The sequence below is a fragment of the Grampus griseus genome (genome assembly GCF_964374135.1).
Source record: "Grampus griseus genome assembly, chromosome: 1".
Lineage (NCBI taxonomy): Eukaryota > Metazoa > Chordata > Mammalia > Artiodactyla > Delphinidae > Grampus > Grampus griseus.
Genome location: NC_139017.1, coordinates 15,090,503 through 15,110,269, shown reverse-complemented (window position 1 = coordinate 15,110,269; position 19,767 = coordinate 15,090,503). Strand labels below are relative to the sequence as shown.

The 19,767-nt window shown below is 37.5% G+C and overlaps 1 protein-coding gene across 6 annotated transcripts in view; it reads left to right on the top strand.

The window, feature by feature from the left end:
- The window catches only part of ESRRG (estrogen related receptor gamma), a 641,560-nt gene that overhangs the window by 421,268 nt on the left and 200,525 nt on the right, over window positions 1-19,767 (top strand). For 2 of the 6 annotated variants that reach the window (XM_082656046.1, XM_082656045.1), the window contains exon 1: window positions 2,614-2,812. The exons of 3 other annotated variants lie outside the window; for them this stretch is intronic. In XM_082656046.1, the coding sequence (XP_082512172.1) occupies window positions 2,757-2,812 (56 nt within the window). In that variant the 5' untranslated portion in view covers window positions 2,614-2,756. Of the gene's footprint in view, window positions 1-2,613; window positions 2,813-2,849; window positions 2,900-19,767 lie in introns of those variants that run through there. One more of the 6 variants, XM_082656050.1, reaches the window with a different exon arrangement.

Sequence of the window (19,767 nt, the reverse complement as noted above, 5' to 3'; positions counted from 1 at the left end):
TGGATCTCTGTGAGCACAGAAAAAAGACTTACACATGAATATGAGTCTAAATATGTTTAAAAGTAGATACCAACATGGTTCATAATGGGTCAAATAAGTACCCTATGAGAAGTAAGAAAATTCTGGGAAATAAAAGGTAACTCTCATGAAACGTGGTGACTTAACGTCCATCTGTAAATAACTGACTACAAATCTTGTCTTTAAAAGGCCATTTCAAAGGCGTAATAAGCAGGTTCTGTCACAGGATGATAATGCAAAGAAACTGAATAGAGTACAGTATTCTGTACAGGTACAAGATCTGAATGTGCTGAGTACATTAAGATCCATTGATTACATTAAATAATTTCTATTTTTTTAATGTCCCGGGACAAAATAAGAATGAAACTTTTATTTGCTGTATCTTTTTTAAAAAATGTACGCAACTGGATTTATTAATTACCCTGAGAATTTTAGTTTATTCACAAATCAAGGTAGGAATCTTTGAACCAAAGATGTTTTTCTGTCTTTGTGAAGCAATATTCCCTACTTCTTTTATTGTATTTTAGAAAAATCATGTTTCCTTTTCAAATGCCTTTTTATTTTTTTTAAATTATAAAATGATTACATGTCTCATTTTCAATTGAATAGACAAATCTCTTTTTTCCTTCCGAGGTGTCTGCAGAATGCTTGGATTTTCTACATCTCAAAGCTCTTTTAATTCACTGCTCACAACCAAATTTACATCTTAATTGCTGAGTTCACATTTAACAATATAGACAGCATAATGCTACTGGTAATTAAGCTTTTACTACCTGCTTTTGTATAGTATTCTTAGGCACAGTTTTTGCTATGTGAGTTCTCCACTAGAAACTTGTATGCATTTAGACCACAAATAAAAGGCATCAGGCCCATATCTTAGATATGGCTAAATACATGGCAGGAAAATTGCTTTCTTCTGTTGGGGGGACCAAATCATATCTGGCATTTTTATATTCTGAATGTTAATGCGGCTGTTCTAGTTTAGTGTTTTGTTTTTTAAAGGCCTAGAACATTTGAGAGGCTGAAAGACCGAGCTGAGTTCTGATCTAGTAAATTTAACACAGACTGGATATCTCAACTAATTTATTTTGATCTCAAAGATTATATTATTTATATCATGTAGGACTAATATGCAGTAGAGCTGAATTATATCAAAATTTCGGGTCATAAGGTAGCAGTTATCTCTTTGCCATAAATAGCTGGTAGCTATTCCATTGTACATTTGCTAGTATAAAAAATCCTGTATTTAAAAATAGGACTTAAGAAAATTCTTTGTTATATGGAAAGTAAAAACAGGCTTATACACTGTTGGAGAAAAAAGACCCTTCTCTTATATTCTCTTTTCTTTAAAAAGCACTTCTGTTTGAAACTAGTCCTTATAATGACCGGACTGTGTGATGATTTACAAAATGTTTCTGGGTTGATTTTTTAAAGCATTCAGCGTGTGTTATATGTTATAATTATATAAACTGCATTTTATTTGAAAGATGACGTTTGGGGTAAAAATCATATATACTTGTATATATGATTTGGAAGCTTGGAGGCTTACATTGAAATAAGTATATGATTAATAACACTTTTAGTGTACCAGTTAGTAATGTTCTCCCTACAAAAAAAAAGAGAAAAAAGCAGTGTTTATTTTGTCAAAATGCATTGAGATGGTTTCAATGTACTACTTCCCCTACGGCCCTCAGGGTCCCACCCCTGAAACTGGAGCAGCAAATTTGTTCTGCAGTTGTTTACCTTTGTTTTGAAAAGCTATGCATTGTATATCTATAGATAGAGAGACAGAAGCAGGTAAAGAAATGTTTACACATAGAATTTACATAGGCATTCTCGCAAACTGCATTGAGGCACGCTTTCCTCTTCTGTAGTTGTATAAAACTGCATTCCACCTCAAAGATGACGATCCCACTTCACATGCCCGAACAATTTAGAAAGCATGTCTTGGATTTTTTTTTTTTTTTTTAATGCCCAGTAGAGATCAGGGAAACAGGCAACGACATGATGACGGATCAATGAGAAAGTACAGCACTAAATAAGAAGGAGCCCCCTCCCGTGGAATAAAACACAGACTACGGCAGGACAAACTTCATTCTCTACCTTCCGCAGAATCCTTTCCCAAATTAACTGAGAGTCTGCGTGAGTTCTTCTGTGCAAGGCAAAAGAGATCTTAGGTGAGAAACCCAAGACACATCCCTCCAGTGCTTAGAGGGTTAAATTAGTTAGGTTTCTTTTCTCGCTTCCCGGGGCGGGGGTGGGGGGGAGGGAGGGAGGGAGTAAAAAAGATAAGAAAAAAAAGAAAAAGAAAAAGAAAGAAAGAAAGAAAGAAAGAAAAGGCAGAGCCCAGTATCTACGGGCAGCGTTTCGTCTCCGGTCCTCGCTCTCTTTTTCTCTCCCGTTCCGTCGCCAGCCCCTTCGCGTCTCTGCACCCTCCGTACCTGCCTGCTTCCGCGGCGCCTCGCAGCCTCCAGTCGCCTCCGTCCTGATTGGGCGGAGACCCCCCAATCGGCTGCGCGCCTGGGCCGGTGGGACTGCATATGTTAAGCTCTACTTCATATTAATAAGCTCCAATCGGGGCTTTAAGTCCTTGATTAGGAGAGTGTGAGAGCTCTGGTCCCAACTGGCTGTGCCTATAGGCTTGTCACCAGGAGAACATTTGTGTTAATTGCGCTCTGCTCTGTCAAGGAAACTTTGATTTATAGCGGGGGTGCGCAAATAATGGTTGCCGGTCGCACATGGATTCGGTAGAACTTTGCCTTCCTGAATCTTTTTCCCTGCACTACGAGGAAGAGTAGGTACCTTTTTCTTTCCTTTTTAAAACTCGTCCTGGGGGTGAGAGTGTGGGGTGAACGGAATGGATCTTGGCGCACGGATTCAGGTAATGCCCTGGGTATGTCGTGCGCACGAGCGCTTGTTTGTGTCTGTCTTGTGCCTTTTGTGTTGAGGGTGATCTCCTAATTCAGTAAGTCGAGAATTGTTCTCTGACTACAGTGTTACCTTTGAGGCAAAGCTCAGTGACTGTCAGTAAAACAGCTGGGTGACAGTCACTTCTTATTCAGGTGCTAAGAATAGGCACTTGGCACAAATGCTTAGTGAACTGTTAAAATGCATCTTTTACTAGGACCCATTTTCCCAAGGAAAAATGTTTTAAAATACAGGATTCAAAATGGTTTATACTATTGAGTGCCTCTTATGTATTTGCAGTTTGACAGATATTTTCAGCTCCCTGTCATTTCTTACCGCGCAGAGTTAGAGGCAAAATTGCACATTTACTAATTCTCCTTCAGAGAACAATTTAAAAACTAGCCCTGTGCAATCCGGGGCTAGAATAATGTTATTTGCATGGTTAGCATTAAGTCAGCACTTAACTGACAAATCAGTCCATTAAGTAACATGAGATTTTAACACATTATAAATATTTAAGGGGAGGAAAAAAAAAAACTAAAGAAGAAACAGTAGTGACTTTCTAAATTTCCCCTTGAATAAACAATGCTGAGATTGTGGATTTGTTTCATGTATCGTGTCCAGAAAATGCAGAAAAGTACTTTTGTCCTTAGATGCAGTTTAATTGGTATTTATTAATATCTTTATGCACATGGAAATATACATATTTGGATCGCCCAAGGTGGGGGACATGTGAGTAGGGGGTAGAAGGAGTAAATTAGGCATTCTTGTGTAAATGAGTGGGTCATAAACTTAATTTCAACCCACCGTTGAAATATTAGTTTATCACAGGAGCTGTCACTGGTTCCTGTTTCTGTTGAGTCAGTTGTATGGCTTTGCTTTCCCATTACAGTAATACCAACTGTTATAATTCTGAAAAGAGTGCTCTTGGCAAACGTTTCTCTCTATAGATTGTGAAGAAAATATAAAACTCTCCAGAGGAGAAGGTCGTGCATTATAGGTAGATGTCCACTAGCGGTCCTTAGTGACTGCATATTGCCTTGGTTTGTAATTAAGCAAGAGATGAAAAGTGGCTTGCAGTCTCAGTGGCTCCTCGTGTGTGTGAGTGTGAGTGTGTGTGCGCGTGTGCGTATGCATGTTTGCACACATACACACTCACACAAGGGATATTAGCCGAGGGATGGATTTAGGAAGAACTGAAAGGTTGGAAGGCAGTGCTTGCGTCAGTAGTAAACACTTCAAGGAAGAAACAACCTTAAATTGTGTGAAAATATAAATGAAAAATAAACAAAGGTAGGACTGCCCACTCAAGTGAAGTTTGAAGGTGAGCGCGCCGGAGGCTGTCCCACTGGAGAATTTCATATGTCTTCATGTCAGGAAGAATGCATTATCCAAGCTCACCCAATTCTGAACTTTCTCTCATAAATAAATAAACAAAACAAACTTTAACCCCCCACCCCCACCCCCAGGCTTCTTTGTAGTTTCCTTGAATTTAACTTCTTATAGCTAATTTGAATAATTAGTTTAGATAAGCCTCTTAAAGCAGACACATTTAAATGAAATCAGGACACATGTCCTTTTGGCTTTGGCGCAAGATTCAAACTAGGTTTCTTTTTGGCTCAATTAAAAGTCATCTTTAAAAAATACAGATTTATTGTTTGCATGCAGTTCTGATGGTTACGTGGTTCACCGGACAGACAGAAAGATCTAATGCTTAGTAACGCATCTGCCTCTCTGTCTCAATTAATAAACCATAGAATTTATACATGCTATTAATATTCATAGTAAAGTGTGCTGGGTTAAACCCCATCACGTGTGAGTATACATGGAAATGAAACCAGAGTTATGCAGTTTCAGAGGAGAATATTGGACAATTTCTGCTTTGGAAGCTGTTAAAAAGATTCATGTAATTTATTGGCCACCATTAGGAGAGCCTAAAATGTTAACCTATAACTATGTATTTTTTATTTTAGGAAATGTGCCAGCACATTAAAGAGCATAATACTTGAAAGCTTGTTTCACATTTAATAGCAGTAATAACTGATAGCATAAATAGATGAAAATAATATATCTGCTCATTTTGACATATGTGTCAGTCTAATCATTCTAAATGAGTGTGCTCATCACATGATTCCCTTTCAACCTCTGATTAAAATGTAACATTGACTACAGGATTATAGAGCGGACTTAATTTTACTGACTGTTTTAACAGTTGTCACAGCTGCTGGAAGAAGGAAAGGCAATTGAAACACTCCAAAACAGGCAAGGCGAGGAGGGAACAGTTCAGTAAATTTCAGCCTGATCATGGGAAGACAGACATCCAAAATTAAACAGATTTGTGTTTTAAGATTCCTGCTTGGAGCTATGCAAGTTTTATTTTGTAAGGTTTCCTCTTTCTTTTTCAGGGTTTTGCTTCTTTTCTCTGCCTCATCTCTCCCTGTTAAAAGCTAAAAGTAAATTGAAATACAACTATCCAAAAGTAATACTATAATGTCAAAAAATACATGGGATAAAAATAGGCAGGAAGGAAAAACGTATGCAATGACAGCAACAACAAAAAGCCTAAACCAGTGGATGCAATTTTTTTAAAAAGATGGGCGCTTGCCTAAGTCACTTTAGATGTGATTTTATTTGAGAACTATGGACAGAGTCTTTAAGTTTATTTTTCTAAGAAGGAATCCTTAAACTCCAGACTTGGAGCTCATATTACTTTTCCTTCCTGTTTCTTCTCTGTAAATCTGTTGAAAACACCTGCAGCCTTAAAGGTAGGGGTTTTCGGATGATTTCTTTGTGAATTGCTGGAAGTGACAACCAGCTGCACTTAGGGGTGAGTGTTCCTAAGCTGTAGAGTCTCGTAACCTTGCCCATCACATCACTAAAGTGAACAGATTAATTCTGTTTCTCTAAAAATTAAATAACTACTGTACATATCCCAAACTATATATAGTCGAAATAGCCAGACAGTGTGGATTATGTAACATATGATTTTTCTCCTTGGAGTAAGCAAAAAGTGTTCTGAGTTAATGGAATCAATGTTGGATGGGAGTGGTGAGTAAGTGCTGGGCACCCCATGCTTCACTAGCCCTTTGTGTCAGTGTATTTATGTATTACCCTGTACAGATTGGGTGGTAAGTTTAGAAAGCTTCCTTTTACAGAAAGGGCTGGAAAACAGCTTCCCATTTCCTGGTCAGAGGCAAGGGTGATGGTGTTGGCTGGTTCTTATAGCGATGGGTTTCTCATCTTCGTGTGTTTATGGCACTGCTGCTTTATTTACTGAGCCTAGTGTGTTGCAGCGGTAATTAACCCATGTTATTAGCAAAGCCCTTGTGAATATCCATTAATTCTCTTGCATGGATGATCATTTTTCCAGTGTTTTCCCCCCAATACGGTATCATTGTTCTTTTTTCTTTTTTTAAATTCTAAATTGATGGCCTTTGATATATTTATTTGATTTAATCTGACCTGGGATGTATATTGGCCATCTTATAAAGAATGGTATTGTAATTCAGCTTTAAGAAATGCTAACAGAAGCCAGAGAAAAGATTTTTTGCTGTTCTTTTCAAAGCAAAGAAGAAAATAAAGGTTTAAAAAGAAAATAATGCAGGAAATTAGTTTTAACTTCAAATTTTCCAGATCTTAGAATTTATGTTATTTTGTGCCTTTGAAGTCTTTTAATCAGATTTCTACTGAGTTAAGAATACTTTAGGCATTTTTGTAAAATATCGAGCCAGCAGAAAAATACTTGTGCTTCTTGTGCTGAAAAAAGATAAGGACCATCTCATTAGCTGGGGCCATACTTTTGCAATTAATTTTAGGTCCGTGGTGCTATTCATCAAAGGGGGCAGGTAACTTCTCTATGAGTCTGTTTAACAATATTTTCACAATACCTCACTCTTGCAAGAACTGCAGACAAAGAAGAGGACGTTCTTTGGGAAGGTAGGCATAATGCCGAACCTCAAGTCTGTATCACTTGTGAAAAATTCCTCAACATTTGTTTTAGCCTAGTGACTAAACAAAGTATTTCTTTGTTTGACTTCTAAAGTGCTCTTCAGCACTCAATGTTTTGCTTATATTATTTCATAAAATAAATTAGAATCTGTGCTTATGGTCGATACTTTGTCATACAAGTGGCAATTCATAGCCGTGATTTCTATGACACCAATTAATATCAAATAAACTTTTGAGAATCACCTATCAAGCATTTTGAAATAAGAGGACAGCATCTCACTAGAACTTTAAAGTCATTGCAGCAGATAAGCTATGCTCTGAATTTTGCTTCATAGCAAATTCATGGAAGAAAGAAACAATACAGTGTTGATCTGGTATAAGTGCATATGAGCTCCGGCCCTAGTCAGCTCTCTGGAGAAAATCTTTGATTACCCTGGCCCAGTTTGTTCAGTTTTTATCTCTTTTTACATCCACTGGCCTTGTATTAAATTGTCATTGTCCTAAAGCACATGAGGTAGAAGTGAATTGCTGTTTTCTACATTCTCTGACAGTGAAATATTTAGGTTCTTTTTCTCCAATCATACTTATGTGTGTATTTGATAGTCCAGGGATGACATCCAGCATCTCTGCTGCTTGACATTTTTTCTTACTGCATTTTGTATGTTTTGCTGTTGATTATTGTTTTCATAGCCATGTGTATATGGATGTCCACGGTCTATACCATTATAAATAAAGATACACATACGCTACTTTAAAATCCAAAGCAGTCAATAGACTATACCACACACACGTGTGTGCCTTTGTGTGCATGTATAGTATGCATGTGAAATACATATATATATACACGGGAAGAGGTATGTATGTAGAATATAGGTATGCTGCTGAGAGTGTTCATGTAGATTTATATAATAAAGTGGATCTCAAGTAGTTTTCTAATCAGTAAGTGTCCAGTTAAATTTGCCAGGCATAATTTTAACCTGGAATTAGTATTTCAGGTATTTACCAAGTCTGATTTTAAATTAAATTGGTTTAACTACTATGTAACAGACAGGTAACAGGTAACCTAATACATTAATTTGTTTCTGATTTTATAAATTGTTAATTATTATCATTTAAAAATTCAATATCTAGAAATCATAAATAATTTGTAAAATAGGAAATAAGCCACTAGTATTAAATACATAATTTAATGGTTTGGGCCCATATCCAAGAAACAGTTTTGAATAAGCTCTTGGCTACACTGTTTTCTTATACAGTTGGGCCTGACAAATATATCTAAATGTAAACATGATACTTTTAAATAAATGCAAAATATAAATTTCACTTATCCTCACTACATAAATGTCATTTTCTTTTTTTTTTGCTAAAAGCACATAAAGAAAATTAATAAGTCTTATATCCATATAAAGTACATCATAGATTTCTGAATTTCTGAATTTTATTCTAAGAGGTAAGTTTGAAGGTCTGTGATTTTGATTAGTAAATCTGAATGAGTGTTGAGAGGAACCACTTATCCAAATGCTCTTTCTATTCAAATTCTTGTTCTAATTCATATTTTGTTTAAATTCCTAGATTCATTTCCTGCCCTTATTTGTTTGTATAGTACTTTAACAAATTTAATGTTTCTCGTTTTTAAAAAAATCCTGCTGTTTCTTTATGCCAATCCGTCTGCTGAAAGTTAGCTCCTTTATTATCTGAGGGTGTCAAGTGACAGCCTTCTGCCTTTTGAAGGATTTACCTGGCATCTTATTCTTGTTTCAAGTTCATTTTAGACTTCTACTTTCGAAGTCTGGGAAACCTAGCTAATAAGAATAATTTCCGTTCAATTATAACAAACACATCCTTCCTCTCTATGTTTTTCTTTACAGAAGTGCCAGATGTTTCTTCTCCTCTGATTTGGACACTATTTCTCAGTATTTTCCAAATGTATTTTCTAATCAATTATACAAAACCATCAGCTTGAGAAGGTTTAGATTGTGTGTGTGCTGTGGATGTGTACTATTGCATCCCCCCCTTTTAATTTTTTAAAAAAATTTTTAAACATTTGGAGGGAACTTGCTTTTTATGTTTTGATTTTTCAAATATTTTGCCATTTTCATTGATGGCAATACACGTATATTTGGAAGATAACTCACTAAGGCAAAGCAATAAAAGAAAAAGTACAGTTTTAAATAAATTGGCTTCTCACTGGCCAATTAAAGTCCATTTCAATATACTGGCATAGATCTATGTGTGCATTTGAATATAAATACATAGCACGCAACACTAGCCATTAGAAATGCAGCCTCTGGCTATATGGAATTCTTTCACACAATATCGTAAATAAAAACAGTGGCTTTGGGCATTTAAAATCTATTAAAAGAGTTGTTTAAAGTGTTAAACTCACGGAGAGCCTACCTAAGATCAGATTACGTTGTAAAAAACGAACTCGGAAGCAAATTTATATTTTGATGATGGAAGGCAGTCTCTGTCACATACATTCCTCTGGCCTTCTCATCTTGCTTTGAGTGAAACAAAATTGCACATATACTTTTCATCATTTTGATTGGAAGTACACATTACGTATGATATGCTCTCGCAGCACTTACCTAGCCAAAGAAAACAAATTAATATCAGCCACACTAAGGGCTGTCAGGCATATCACAGACATATCAATTTAACTTTGCTTCCTCTTACACCTCCACAAACAGTTGCTTAAGATGGTACTAAATAAAAGGGAAGCTACCAATAAATTCTCATATTGTATTAGAGATTGATGGCTAGTAGAAGTGCAGTGAAAACCAGCGTGTTTGTTTACTTCTCTTTAAAACTCTAGCTGTGGGAATACAGAAAGCGCAGACAGTAATGAGTTTTGTTTTTAAAAAAGAGTATAACTGAAGCTTGTTCAAATCTTTTTACTGCCTTGGAAGTAATGGGATTATAATGGGATTTACTTTTTTAAAAAGTCTGAAGTGGTGAGTCTTGGTTGCTCTTACGTGTGATGTATGTAAAGACTTTGAACAAGTGGAGAGTCAGAAGCAGCAGCCTTGCCAGTCCACTTTAAACAAGGGACATTTCTTTTTTGTTGCACTTTGCATACATTTTCTGAGAAAGAAAAAAAAAATCTTGTTCTTTCTTTTTATCTGGCTTATTCAATAGGCAAAAAAAAAAAAAAATGAAATTTAAAAAAGTAAATCAAGAACTTAGGCACAGAAAATAGGCAGAAGCATACTGAATTCTTTTTTTCTCCTCCATGATCAGCATGGTATCTTTGTATGTGATAATTCCTTTTTCATCTGCTCTAGGAAGATTTTACTCATTTAAGGTGCTTTTGAGAATTTAAACAAAGGACTCGTTAAATAAATACATTTACTTTCTTTTTAATACAATATGAGTAAAAATGTTTGAAAAGGTGTCCTTTTCAAGGCAGTTAAAATGTTGTTAGAGTTCATACTTATAAGAATTTCTTTTGCTTTGAAAAGAATATCTAAAATGATGTTCAGAGTGAGCAAAACTAGTGAGTCATATAAAAAATTATAGAGACTAAGGTACTTAAGAGAAAAATTCAAATGTGAGGTTGTTCAATCAATGGCCCTTTGCCCTCCATAATTCCAAATTATTATAGTACTTTCACTTCTCCACAAATGTAAGATGGCCATGTTAAATTGTATTCATTTTTTCCATAAATGAAAGAATACTCTAACAATGCTTTCTTCACAGCCATTAATCTATTAAAACAGATCAGATATTTTGAGGAAGAATATCATGCCCGTAACCAACTATTCATGGCCAAAGAAAGGGAAAGATATATAGGAGAAAGTGATTGTATACAGTTGGTTCTGGGTCCTATGAAATGACAGAAGCATCCCTTTTATCCACAGACTTAAATGAGACCTGCCTCATCAGTCATGGGATCATAGTGTCACAGATGGAAAGGCAACCATCAGCTGAATTGTACTGAACTACACACTTGGCTAATTCATCTTATTGCCCTCCTCATCTAAGGAAAGGCTCATTCTGTTCCTGGAGTCTAGACAGAATCAGGGGTTGGGCTCAGGTGGGAGCATGTGGCTGCCTCTTTCTGTTCTCTCTTAGCCATTCAGCAAAGGGAGGTGAGGAACAAATGGGCAATTTATGCACAGAAGCCCAAGCAGAGATTCTTTCCTAGGGTCAGGAATTTATTATTCAGTTGTTGAAGTAAAGTTCATATTTCTCTTATGTTCTAGAAATATCACTGTTGTCTTTCATGCTCCAAAGAGCTACCCAGAAATGATTAGGGACATCTCTCAGTTTGTATGAACCGTGAACTAGGGTAAGCGTTTTGTACCAGACAGAAATGGAGAGCAGATCATCCACTTATGTTAGTCTGGAGGATGATTCTTTTTTCATACCTTTATATGGAACTGTTCAGTTGGTTAAGTCTAAAGAATGAGAAAAATGATGAGGTTAAACACTCAAATTGTATTTTTGTATTTTTTAATTTCCTTATAGTGAACAAAACTTTAATGTCTAAAGCATTTATGAGGGTTTTAATGATTGGAAAATCTATCCTGAGAATGTGGTCACCATATGTTACAGCCTTGCTTTCTGTCATGTCTTCAGTGTATGGGGTAAGTTCGGTGATGCTGTCTGTTGTCTTACTTTGCTTACATTATAGAACCTCTCTGCCCCACATTGAAATAACCTGAAATATGGGGAAGTGCCCGTTCAGTTCTTAAAAACTTTCCTGAACCCCCTCCATCCCAGCAGCGTTTTCTTTTAAAATTGCTGTTTTTCTATTCATCTGTTTTGCTAAAGGATCGTTTACTTTAGTGAAAGGTAAGTGCGTGATATTCATGCCGATTTGCATACACAGTACACTTTATTCCCCCAACCCACCCCGAATTCCAAAGAGATTGCCTTGAACTTTTCATATTTGTTTTTCTTTCGTCTCTGTTTGTCGTGCATTCTAGTTGAGTGCTTTTATAGTGTTTTCTTGATTGTTGTCAGTTTGGGGTACTGCTACTGACATTTTTGTTAAGTTAATGTCACAGCAGAAAAACCTATAGCAAACTGGAATCTGGCGACAGCGTGCGGAAGATACAACTTCTGTTTGATTGTGTGTAAATACAGTTAGTTAGTTGGGGGTTTATCAGATAGCTTGGCAGAAAGAGAGAGGAGCCGTAGAAACTGTTTTCAGTAACTGTGCTGTTCATACACCTGATAAGATGGAGAGAGCTTTTCGAAATGCTGATAGGCTTTGAATAAGAAAAGGATAATCACTTCTACTGGCACCAGCTTATCGGGAATGAAGTAAAACGCCAACACTTTTACATTAGCGAAAGTAAATGTTTTAGACACTCTGTGCCTTTTTTCCTTCAAGTTAAATAGTAGGGGTGCTTTTGAGCATGCTATAATGAATAGAAGGATTTATTACCTGGACGAAATTACAGGTGAATCTGTTGATAAAGGAACCCTCAGCATCAGCAGCAGCTTCTCCGATAAGCAGGTGCATCTATGTGTACGTTCTCTGGAGAAATTATTTCTTTTTCCCTTCCAATTCCATTAACCATCATTTCTGATGTTCGAAGATGCAGTTATGTCCTGTGCCAGTTGAGTCTCCTTGTTTACCAGCAGATGGGTGACAGGCGTTTGAAACTTAGCTTATCAGACTTGGAAAATGCTGGTGTGACCTACTATGTAAGTTGGGGCATCTTTACGTTTCTATCACTTGTGCTGAAGCAGCCAACTCCTATACAAGAAATCTTACTTTTTTTCCCCAGGAATGGAATGAGATTCATTATAAATTTAGGATAGGTTAATGAGAAGATAAATGCATTTGGCCAAGTAGTTGTCCATTTTAAAGCACCTCCCCTTAAAAAAGAGACAGATTGGTTTTGTGCTTCAGTATAAACCATGAACTTTCCCTGGCTTTCCCCTTTTCTCTTCTTTGTAATTTGATGCCTACAAATAATTTGGCGTATTCAGATTTGATAAATGGTAGTGCAAGAGCAGATTGATTGATTTTGGATTACTATTGATTACTCTCCATGAGATCACTGTGACACACTCGAATCAATAGTATTCGATTAAGCAAGGCACCACCGTTCTATACATCCAGCAGCGGTGGGGAATCCAGGAACAGAATGTTCACAAGCTGATAAATTGACAAAGCATTCAGCTTTAACTAGCCCTTTGTTCAGCACTAGTTCCTTAAAATATATTTCATTGGAAAGTTCGTTTTTGCAACTCTGGGCCTTTCTGTGCAAGAAAGGTCATCTGTTTAAGGTTTATTAAATTTTAACTCAAAACAACTGGGCTCCATTTAAGATGTAAAATAATTTAAGTACTTACTGCAGGCAACCTTCATGCTTTTGAGCCGTCGCTCAGAGGTTTCATTCTTTTACGAAGATGTCAATTGTCAACATAAAAATGCATCACTGGCAATGTAATGGTTTAAGATTCAAACTGAAATGAAAATTCCTGCCTGAGGAAAGCACTATCCTCCAACTAAGGTGGTCTTCACTTTCTTCAGAAGTGGGCAAACTTAGGAGCAGCACAGGGAGGCCGCGGCAGGTAGCACACTTTGATCAATTGCACAGCCCAGGCTCCTTTTTTCCCCATCCTATCTGAGGGTATTCATCACATCGCCAATACTACATGTAAAACACTAAATATCATCTGATCTGAGAGCTGCCACCGCTGCTGATACACTGAAATCTTTCTGTCTTGAGCAAACTTACAAAGTCGCTGGGGGAAAAAAAGATCATCCGTGATTCTAGTCCTTTAGCGAAGGACCTCAAGGATGAGATTTTCCATCCTATTCCATCAATGTGTAGTCTTGGCCCTTGGGATGAAGCGTTTGCTCTTTTGTTATGTGGGATTGCCACGTTGCTTCTCAAAAAGGCAAGCCTTAGAGTGAACACTCCATTGAATGAGTGGATGGTCTAACGTGCAAAACTTGATTTTCAGTGAAATGTTGACAGCTAGGGCTTGTGTGCCCCAAATCTTAACAGGCTCAAGTCTTGAAATATACTTCGATAAATTTTCTCATTTTGATAGTGGGTTTAAAAAAACCCAAAATGAATCTGAGGTGGCTTTCTGAGGGAAAATGAGGAGGAAAGTCAAGTTTGGAATTATGAAATGCCCCGACAAAACTTCAGGCTTTTTTGCATGAAAGTGAGATACTAGGATTCTAATTAAATTAGGTTGAACCACATGAAATGGCCATTTTTCTAGGTCAGGGAATGGTCAACTATAAGCAATTTTGTGTGATTCCACATAATAATGGAATTTATTCCTATACTGTCCATATCCCATAAACAAATTGAAAGCAAAAACTATATTTTTAATTTTAGGGTGGGCTGTGTCCAATTATGAAAGACACATGAATTCTGTCTGCAATAATAGCCAGTATATTACAGTATCATTTTTTGACAGCTACTTTTTTCTTTAACACCGGTAGAGAGTTCCCAAGAACACAGTCTTAGACACACTGAAAAAGTGTGCGTTTATCTGGCTTCTCACCTGTTGTAGCCAAGCTGCTTCTGAGCATCCCTGTAAATTTCTCACCTGCTGAGGGAGAGTATGGCACAAACAACTGAGTTGGGCTCGAGGACTGACCCTCCGAAACAGCACGTTGCTCAGGGTAAATAGTTGGAAAGCAAATTGGGAAGAAGATGCCAACACCTCAACTATGGCATCCCCGCATCCATTCATTAACAGAACGTTAGTTGGCTAGTTAGCGCTTTGCGTGCTTCCCCCCAGAGAAGTATTAAAACTGTGCTCCATTAAATTTATGCCCCGTTGTGGGTTAGGCAGATGTGCAGCTCCCCGAGTGTCGGCAGTGGAGCCCATGATGCTTTATTGGCTGTGGCAGGCAGGAAAGGTGCTTCAGGAGATGTAATAAAATGATCCCAGAGTCTTCAATTGACCCCCCCAGATGTGCAGCTCATCTTGGAGCCAGGCTGTGCTGGCCAGTAGGAGCTCTCGGTGCCCACCAGCGGGAAGAATCCGGCTCCCAGAAAGGAAGGAAATTGACTCTTTAGGTGGGAGGGAGGGGCTCCGAGGCCACCGCTGGAAATGTCAGCAGAAAGTTCATCTTGACTTAGGGTCACATCAGGACCGGGTAAGTTTTTCTCACTCTGGGTAAGCATATGACAGCTTACATCTTGTTTCCGAGAGAGGGAGGGTGGGCCTCGTTTACTGGAACTTGATTGAGCGAATGCCTCCGACTGGTCCCACTGTCAGTCTTGGAGTTTTCCCTTAGTGGTGCATTTCCCCCCTGTCTGTGTCACTGAATTTGATTTATCGCTGGTACTAAGATCAAAAAAGAATTCATTCCTTTTGATGTGTGCTATTAGGCACATGCAGTGCCGGAAGGGGACGGGGGAGAGCCGTCTTAGCATACAAGTCACTGTCCTGGTCACCCGGTGGCCACTGATGGCAGAATATATATTTTCTATCTCTGTTCATTTTGGATGTAGGATTCTATGAATAGAGAGGTGGAGCTATAGGATATTTTAAATTAATAATGAGGTTTGTTTCAGATACAGATTCTTTTGGTAAGGACACAGAGTGGCTAGAATCATCTGATTCTAGCAACCTTTTTTTCTTTCTTTCTTTCTTTTTTTTTTACTGTATTGGCACTCATTTTACCAAAAGACATAAAAAGCCAAGGAATATAAATAAGCCAATGGGGTTCAGGCTTTCAAAAAAGAGCAGTCGGTTGCATTTACTGTTGGGTGGGAAATTGGGGACATCGGAGGCTTGTCTGCAAATGAGAGGAGAGATTTTGGTGGGGTCTGCTTCTCCAGTATTCACGACCCTGATCAGGCTTTGTTTCCAGCTCTGTCCAGTAGCTTTTGTCCGGCTTCTCAGTTTAGTGGGATTTGTCTGAGCAGCGTGAGCCCCGACCCATCAGCAGGCTGCTAGTCAGCAGCAGGTGTGAACAACATAAAACAGGATTAACGCTGAACCAAAGTGTGTACTAAAAACAGAACCCCTGCCTTGCTTTGAAAAAGGACGGCAGGACTGGGAGATAGAAGCCACTCTGGTCCTGTCCATTCTTTGTTTTCTAAACAGTGTTCAAGGGCTATGCAAATAATTCTGTTTAGGTGCCCAGGAGGCATGCTAGGGTTCCAGGGCTCATTCTCTCCCTCTCTCTCTCTCTCTCTCTCTCTGTTTTTAAACTGTAAACGCAAAACTTATGTTGACACTTCTTCTCAGACTTTCAGAGAGGAAAACAAAACAGAACAAAAGTGGTCTGGGTAAATCTTGAACCAGGGTTACAGGTGAATTTTGCAAACATACTGCCTTTACTTCAAATTTAAAGTCGATAGTCATTCAGGGTGCTGTATTTCCCACCTTTTAAAAATATTGTTGGTTGGTTTATTCTAAGATATTTTTTGTGTTTAATAATGTGACTCATTGTATACTTTCACCTAGGTAGGTAAACCACAAATAAATAAAATAAGTAATTTCATTAGAGATTATAACCACTATGCCCACAATTTTTTTTTTTTTTCAATCAGCACTACCTACATAGGGGCAAGAAAGCTGGCAAAAAAAAGATCATAGTTAACATAGGGGACTGCATGAGTTTAACCAATTGGGCATTGCATTGAATTTATGGCATTTGAATCACTTTATTGATATGTCGTTTAGGAAAGAGAAAGGTTGCCTCTAAATATGTTTTTCTTTAAATTATGCTAATTCTAGTATATACTGTATATCAGGCTAAAATTTAGATATCTATGTTTTCTCTATTAGGTTTAGACTAACTTGCATTTTGAAACTTTAAGACAGTCACATCCAGAAAGACATCTGAAATAAAGGAATTAACAATTAAATCAGTTACAGAAATTGTATTTTACACACACACACACACACACACACACACACACACACACACACAAATACAGACACACACAGGTACTAACTCTTCTTTAAACACAGGCAAAGCAAATGTAGGGTTTTTTGTGTATGTATATAATAGTATGACACTAATTTCTGATACTCCAGAAGTATGTTCAAATATAGATATTTATATAAGGTGGATGTGTTTGAGAATATCATATAGACTTTCTAAAAGAATAATTTTGCAATGTCAGAAATCAAAATTATAATTATCATTCATTTTCAGCAGCATCTTATACCATATATTACCTGTATTGTCTTTTATATCCAGGGCTTAAACTGTAATTACCCACTCATTCCTTCACCCTTTGCTTATACTTTACTCTTTTTTAATTTTTTAAATGGCAGGTTTTTTTTAGCTGAGACTTTGCTACTACTTTTATTTTAGAAGTAATCTTTTTTTTTTTTAGAAGTAATCTTGCCTGCCAGTTTAACTGTGGCAATCTGAACACACATCTACATCATTATAAAATATATAAATGCTAAAAATTATATTTAATTTTACAGTTACTATCTTTAAATGTTCATTTATTACCGTTTGCCTTTTAATATGTTTCTAAGAAATGTCCAGTCCCTTCTGTTTAGTAGTATTAAGTACCTTTGGTTATGTACATTAATTGGGTTGTGGGCAAATAGCTTAATGAGAGTTAATGAAATCAAGTTTAGAAGATACCAGTTTAAAATTGATTTTTGAAGTGAATTTTTTATAACCAACTCTCTGGCGTCCAATTGATTACTTATAGTAACTTCTCACGTTGCATCAACATGATTACATGCATTCCTCTGCAATTTTTTAAATCATTAAAGTAATCAATATTTAGTGCATTAAACTGCATTTTCTTGATCATTCATTCCAAAATATTTGTGTGCAGGCCCTGTCCTGGGCACGAAGATCCTGAAATAAATGATAAAAATATAAAATGATCTTGAGTGCATTAAAAAAACACTCTAAAATGGGACTTTATATACTTTTCAATTTATACTTGGGTCAACCTTCAGGAAATGATTTCAGGAATTTAGGTAGCAGAGGTTTTACATAAAACTTAAGCAAGTTGGAGCGTCCATTCTGATTTTCTGATTTTGGCCTTCTAGAGCTGACAGGAAGTTAAGCCCCCAAGAACACAATTAGAAATGGTACATTTAGATGCCAAATATTGCAAAAGTGTGATTGGGGGTCTTAGAGCAGTCAAGTCTGGTCCTGCCTGCTTCCTTGTGAAGCCTTTGAAGATTTGATCCCGGAAGTGGCCATTACATCTTAAAATGCTCTAAATGACTTGTGTGTGGTTTGTTTCTTAGACTGGAAATGAAAGGGGGAAAATGCTTTAAAAGATCAGGTAAGAAAAGATATTTCCGAGGTCGTAGGAAAAGGAAGGGGGATGTATGTGAACTCTAGAAGGTTAGTGTAGTTTGACTTTGAGGGAAAGGTGTGCATTAGTAAATTCATTCTAATCAAAGTAAATGACTATTGAAAGGTAATTTTTCTAAGGAAACCTTGCCCTTAATCTTGAGATAATCTCACAGCTACTGTCTTTGTCCAACAGTCCTGCAAAACTACCCAATGCTCTTCCCCAAAGCCTGGGATTTCAATTTGCCCGAGGACTCGATGATGGAATTCAAAGCCGTTTTCTGTCTTTGCAGCCTCTTTTCAGTGAATGCATTTTATTCAAGTGTTTTATTTATTTATTTTTTGGAAGATACAGCTTGGTTTGCTTCAGGTCATTAAAATGATGCTCTGTCGCAGTTTTGGATGTTTATAATTAGATGGTCAGTGAAGTTAGGTAATAAGATTTATATTGGCATCAGTTAAGTTTATAGAAAGATTAAAATCATGGTGTCATGGTACCATTACCAATCTGAATATGCCAGAAATAACTCAGGAGAATTTTTGTCAAGTGTTTATACTCAATTAAAATTTATACGACATGTTACCGAGTGATCGTCTCATGATAGCTTGGCACCGTGAGGTTGCAAACTTCCAATTTCAAGTGATATGCATTGCAGTTTTTGTCTTCCAGTCCTATAGAATTATGAACTTCGGAAGGGAAATGCTGCGCTTTTTGGAAATGACACTAGAAATATGAGACAAAGAACTGTCTCAAACTTGGGCACAGGGGATATTTTCTGCAACACTGAAAAGCTAGAAAAATGCAGTTTTTCTCTCCACTCACAAGATGCAAAGGGCAGCTTACCTTTATACAAATGCATTGCAGACATGAGCTGAATCATCTCACCTGTGTTTTCCCTTCATTTGTGTTTTTTTGCAAAGTATCTATGAGAATACATTTCTCCCTCCTAGTTTTCCTGACTTTTCCGGTATCCATCCCCTTGAATCCTCTTTTCTTCACTTTCTGTTAAGCCGAGGTGGAATTTTCAAACGGACGCGTCCTTCTTTATGCATAGGGCCAAAATGCACTGCCAAAGCTTCACGGTAGTCTTCAAAAACCCACTAACAAAGCAACAGCGTAAAGTATCCGGGGTTGCTGGAGGTGGAGGGGCAGGGAGGAGGGCAGCTGGTAATTTACGGTTCCTCTAGGAATGCTTGTAGAGGGCTTGCCAGTGCCCCACTTCCACCCCACCCCCAAACTGCACACCGCTCAGTGTTCAGAGGATGATAATGTACCTGGAAAGAAAGGCGGCCCGTGCCGAAGCAAGCAGCATCAGACAGGGCGTCCTGCCAACTGCCTCACCTGCTGCATCCATGAGTCCATCTGGTGACTGCAGTAACTCATTGTAGGCCTCTTCCGAGGAACATTCGGGCTGAAAAGCAGGCAGTATGAATTATTTAGGTAGCTAGTGTAAATCCATAGAGGGAAAGGAAAGGAGGGGCAGGGGAAGAATCTGCAAAAACCTCATGCTCCCTTAGCCCTGGGTGCTTTGGAATGCTCAAAGGAACGCAGAAAAGCATTTGATTTGCATAGAGATAGAGATGTATAGATCATTGTGCAGATTACAAACCCATGAATTTTATCTAGATTTGGATAGCAGTGCTCAGCCTGTTTTGCACTGAAAATATGGCCA